General features: G+C 41.1%; 1 protein-coding gene across 2 annotated transcripts; it reads left to right on the plus strand.

The window, feature by feature from the left end:
* Positions 1 to 414: 414 nt before the first annotated feature.
* LOC129463920 (serine/threonine-protein kinase N2-like) lies at positions 415 to 4492 on the plus strand. Of its 2 annotated transcripts, XM_063618855.1 has the most exons (3): positions 415 to 652; positions 1123 to 2422; positions 2561 to 4492. In XM_063618855.1, the coding sequence occupies exons 2-3, from the start codon at positions 1147 to 1149 to the stop codon at positions 4090 to 4092; spliced, it is 2808 nt and encodes a 935-aa protein (XP_063474925.1). In that variant the 5' UTR covers positions 415 to 652; positions 1123 to 1146; the 3' UTR covers positions 4093 to 4492. The 2 variants fall into 2 exon arrangements, with proteins under 2 accessions (XP_063474925.1, XP_063474924.1); XM_063618854.1 differs by having other exon boundaries at positions 1123 to 4492.
* Positions 4493 to 5007: the final 515 nt, after the last annotated feature.

The following is a 5007-nucleotide window of genomic DNA, read 5'->3' on the forward strand; positions in this document are numbered from 1 at the left end:
GGATGTCAGCTGTTGCTAGGGAAACCAGCTGACTAGAGGGCAATTACCTAAGGAAGACTCTGAGGAGAACTTTGATAAACTGGTCAGCAGGTTATAAGAACACATGCATCTTGTTTTATGATTGACAAGTGTTTCTGTAATATCTCCAAGACCAGCCTCTAAGTAAGTGTGGTTTACTATTTTATTCAGCAATAATTTAATAAGTGTCCACACCATTCCTGGCTCTAGATGCTTAGTGAATGTTCGATGAATTCTCTGAATTTGCAGAGACATGAAAAAAGGCATCCAAGTGGGCAGCCTTGATTAACTGGTCATCCATGTCATTGACTCCAAGTTTTAAAAAAAGTGCAATAGGTGGCCACAATGGTCAGAACACAGAAGCTTGAGGCAGATTCTGGTGTCACCCAGAGCGACTAGACCAACATTCCGGTGTGGGCAGTGGTGGCGGCCAGCAGGCAGTGAGAGGAAGCCCGCAAGGAGTGCCCTCGTTCCCCGCCTCTCTGGATGAACCAGACGGAATAAGCCGCGCCTCCCGCAGGGGCTGCACCTCCATGAATCCCTAGTTGTTTTTTTTTGCTTTCTCTCCCCTCTCCTCACCCCCACTCCGAGCTCCGTCCCGCCTTCTCCCTTCACCAGTGGCGGCCGCGTCCAGGTGCGGAGTCCATACCAGCGCAATGGCGTCCAACCCCCAACGGGGGGAGATTCTGCTCAGGGAACTGCAGGGGGATTCCCGAAGTCTTCCGTTTTCTGAGAATGTGAGTGCTGTTCAAAAATTAGACTTTTCAGATACAGTGGTGCAGCAGAAATTGGATGATATCAAGGATCGAATTAAGAGAGAAATAAGGAAAGAACTGAAAATCAAAGAGGGAGCAGAAAATCTGAGGAAAGTCACAAGAGATAAAAAAAAGTTTGTCTTATGTAGACAACATTTTGAAAAAATCAAATAAAAAATTAGAAGAACTACATCACAAGCTGCAGGAATTAAATGCACATATTGTTGTATCAGATCCAGAAGATATTACAGATTGCCCAACGACTCCAGATATTCCAAATAGTGATCCTCGTTGTTCTACTAGCAACAATAGATTGAAGGCTCCCTTCGTCAGCGGCGGCCGCGTCCAGGTGCGGAGTCCATACCGGAGTGCAATGGCGTCCAACCCCCAACGGGGGGAGATTCTGCTCACGGAACTGCAGGGGGATTCCCGAAGTCTTCCGTTTTCTGAGAATGTGAGTGCTGTTCAAAAATTAGACTTTTCAGATACAGTGGTGCAGCAGAAATTGGATGATATCAAGGATCGAATTAAGAGAGAAATAAGGAAAGAACTGAAAATCAAAGAGGGAGCAGAAAATCTGAGGAAAGTCACAAGAGATAAAAAATGTTTGTCTTATGTAGACAACATTTTGAAAAAATCAAATAAAAAATTAGAAGAACTACATCACAAGCTGCAGGAATTAAATGCCCATATTGTTGTATCAGATCCAGAAGATACTACAGATTGCCCAACGACTCCAGGTACTCCAAATAGTGACCCTCGTTGTTCTACTAGCAACAATAGATTGAAGGCTCTACAAAAACAGTTGGACATAGAACTTAAAGTAAAACAACGTGCAGAGAATATGATACAGATGTATTCAAATGGATCTTCAAAGTATGGGAAACTCCATGGTGCAGCTCAGCAACTGCTCCGGGACAGCAAGACAAAAATAGAAGTCATACGAATGCAGATCCTTCAGGCAGTCCAGACTAATGAATTGGCTTTTGATAATGCAAAACCTGTGATAAGTCTTGAACTTCGGATGGAAGAATTAAGGCATCATGATAGGACAGAGTTTGCAGTAGCAGAAGGTGCAAAGAATGTAATGAAATTACTTGGCTCAGGAAAAGTAACAGACAGAAAAGCACTTTCAGAAGCTCAAGCAAGATTTAATGAATCAAGTCAGAAGTTGGACCTTTTAAAGTATTCATTAGAGCAAAGATTAAATGAACTCCCCAAGAATCATCCCAAAAGCAGTGTTATTATTGAAGAACTTTCACTTGTTGCCGCATCACCAACACTAAGTCCACGTCAAAGTATGATATCTACACAAAATCAATATAGTACACCATCCAAACCAGCAGCATTAACAGGTACTTTGGAAGTGCGTCTTATCGGCTGCCAAGATATCCTAGAGAATGTCCCTGGACGGTCAAAAGCAACATCAGTTGCACTGCCTGGTTGGAGTCCAATTGAAACCAGATCATGTTTCATGAGCAGAACAAGTAAAAGCGGAAGTAGTCGAAATCTTCCAAAAACCGAAGACTTGTCCAATGATGTCTGTGCTGTTTTGAAGCTCGATAATACTGTGGTTGGCCAAACTAGCCGGAAACCCATTTCCAAACAGTCATGGGACCAGAAGTTTACACTGGAACTGCACAGGTCACGTGAATTGGAAATTTCGGTTTATTGGCGTGATTGGCGGGCTCCGTGTGCTGTAAAATTTCTGAGGTTAGAAGATTTTTTAGACAACCAACGGCATTTCATGTGTCTCTGTTTGGAACCACAGGGTACTTTATTTGCAGAGGTTACCTTTTTTAATCCAGTTATTGAAAGAAGACCAAAACTTCAAAGAGAAAAGAAAATTTTTTCAAAGCAACAAGGCAAAAGATTTCTCAGAGCTCCTCCAATGAATACTATTATTGCCACTTGGGGAAGGCTAGTAAGAAGAGCTATTCCTACAGTAAATCATTCTGGCACCTTCAGCCCTCAAGCTCCTGTGCCTACTACAGTGCCAGTGGTTGATGTACACATCCCTGAACTAGCACCTCCAGCTAGTGATTCTACAGTAACCAAATTGGACTTTGATCTTGAGCCTGAACCTCCTCCAGCACCACCACGAGCTTCTTCCCTTGGAGAAATAGATGAATCTTCTGAATTAAGAGTTTTGGATACACCAGGACAGGATTCAGAGACTGCTTTTGATATTGAGAATGACAGAAATAGTATACTTCCAAAATCTCAATCTGAATACAAGCCTGATACTCCTCAGTCAGGCCTAGAATATAGTGGTATTCAAGAACTTGAGGATAGAAGATCGCAGCAAAGGTTTCAGTGTAATCTACAAGACTTCAGGTGTTGTGCTGTCTTGGGAAGAGGACAGTTTGGAAAGGTGCTTTTAGCTAAATATAAACACACAAATGAGATGTTTGCTATAAAAGCCTTAAAGAAAGGAGATATTGTGGCTCGACATGAAGTAGACATCCTGATGTGTGAAAAAAGAATTTTTGAAACTGTGAGTAGTGTAAGGCATCCCTTTTTGATGAACCTTTTTGCATGTTTCCAAACCAAAGAGCATGTTTGCTTTGTAATGGAATATGCTGCCGGTGGGGACCTAAGGATGCACATTAATACTGGTGTCTTTTCTGAACCAACAGCTGTATTTTATGCTGCTTGTGTAGTTCTTGGGTTGCAGTATTTACATGAACACAAAATTGCTCATAGAGATTTGAAATTGGAAAACTTATTGCTAGATAGAGAGGGCTTTATGAAAATTGCTGATTTTGGCCTTTGCAAAGAAGGAATGGGATACAGAGATAGAACAAGCACATTTTGTGGCACTCCTCTATATCTTGCCCCAGAAGTATTAACAGAAACTTCTTATACAAGGGCTGTAGATTGGTGGGGCCTTGGCGTGCTTATATATCAAATGCTTGTTGGTGACTATCCCTTTCTTGGTGATGATGAAGATAAACTTTTTGACAGTATTGTAAATGATGAAGTAAGGTATCCAAGGTTCTTATCTACAGAAGCCATTTCTATAATGAGAAGGCTGTTAAGAAGAAAGCCTGAGTGGCGCCTTGGGGCTAGCAAGAAAGATGCAGAAGATGTAAAAAAGCACCCATTTTTCCGGCTAATTGATTGGAGCGCTCTGATGGACAAAAAAGTAAAGCCACCATTTATACGTACCAGAAGAGGACGAGAAGCTGTTATTAATTTCCATGATGAATTTACCTCAGAAGCACCTATTCTGACTCCACCTCGAGAACGAAGGATACTTTCGGAAGAGGAGCAGGAAATGTTCAGAGATTTTGACTACACTGCTGATTGGTGTTAAGTTGCTAGACACTGCGAAACCAAGCTGACTGACTCACAAGAAGACCTCTTAAAAATAGCAAGCCTTCATTTGCTCTCTGTGCCACCAATAGCTTCTGAGTTTTGTTTTGTTTTTTTTAATTGAAACACGTGAAGATTTGTTTAAAAGTACCATTCTAATACTTCGTCAAAAGTGGCTTCTCATTGTACTTCAGCGTAAATATGAGCACCGGGAACAGTTTCATGGAGTTTAAGTTGAGTGAACATCGGCCATGAAAATCCATCACATATACTTTTGGATCAATAGTCTATTTTTAAAAAGAAAGAAAAAAAACCACTTTTTACAGTCCCTAGCTTTGCCATATGCCCGCCTTAAGTGGAAGGAAAATTAATCACTTAACTATGTTTTACAAAAAGAAAAAAAGGTCTTGGAATGCTTTTTTTAAGAGGTCTTCTTGTGAGTCAGTCAGCTTGGTTTCGCAGTTAACACCAATCAGCATGTTAGGGTCACTATACCTCAGGAATAGCAAGCTGTTAAGTAACCATACTGAATTAACTAATCACAGTGAGCTCATCTCTTAAAAATTGTTCCAGTGTAAATCTTATGAGAAACATGAAAAAGCACACTGATTTGTGGAGAGTTGAGCTAAAAACATTTATAAATATTTGCTGGGATGTTTTAGCATCTTTTCATTGTACTCTGAGAACAATTAAAATTGTCCAGAGATCATTTATATTACCTTCCAAATTGTTTATGTGGAAGTTTCTCTAGCTCTTCCACAATTTCCCCTCCACTCCCGTTCAGCATATTACCTGGGGTTCTGGAGTGCAGTGTAGGTCATATGTCCCCCTTCCCACCTTCTGAGAGACAGAATTTGCTTTTGTTTCATCAGACACTGAAGACTCTTGTCATTACTTAGGAGAAGACTGGGGGCTG

This window comes from Symphalangus syndactylus, chromosome 15 (assembly GCF_028878055.3).
Source record: "Symphalangus syndactylus isolate Jambi chromosome 15, NHGRI_mSymSyn1-v2.1_pri, whole genome shotgun sequence".
NCBI classification, from domain to species: Eukaryota; Metazoa; Chordata; class Mammalia; order Primates; family Hylobatidae; genus Symphalangus; species Symphalangus syndactylus.

Coding starts and splice junctions, on each gene's coding strand:
- LOC129463920 (XM_063618854.1), top strand. CDS start 1,147: ATGGCGTCCAACCCCCAACGGGGGGAGATTCTGCTCACGGAACTGCAG.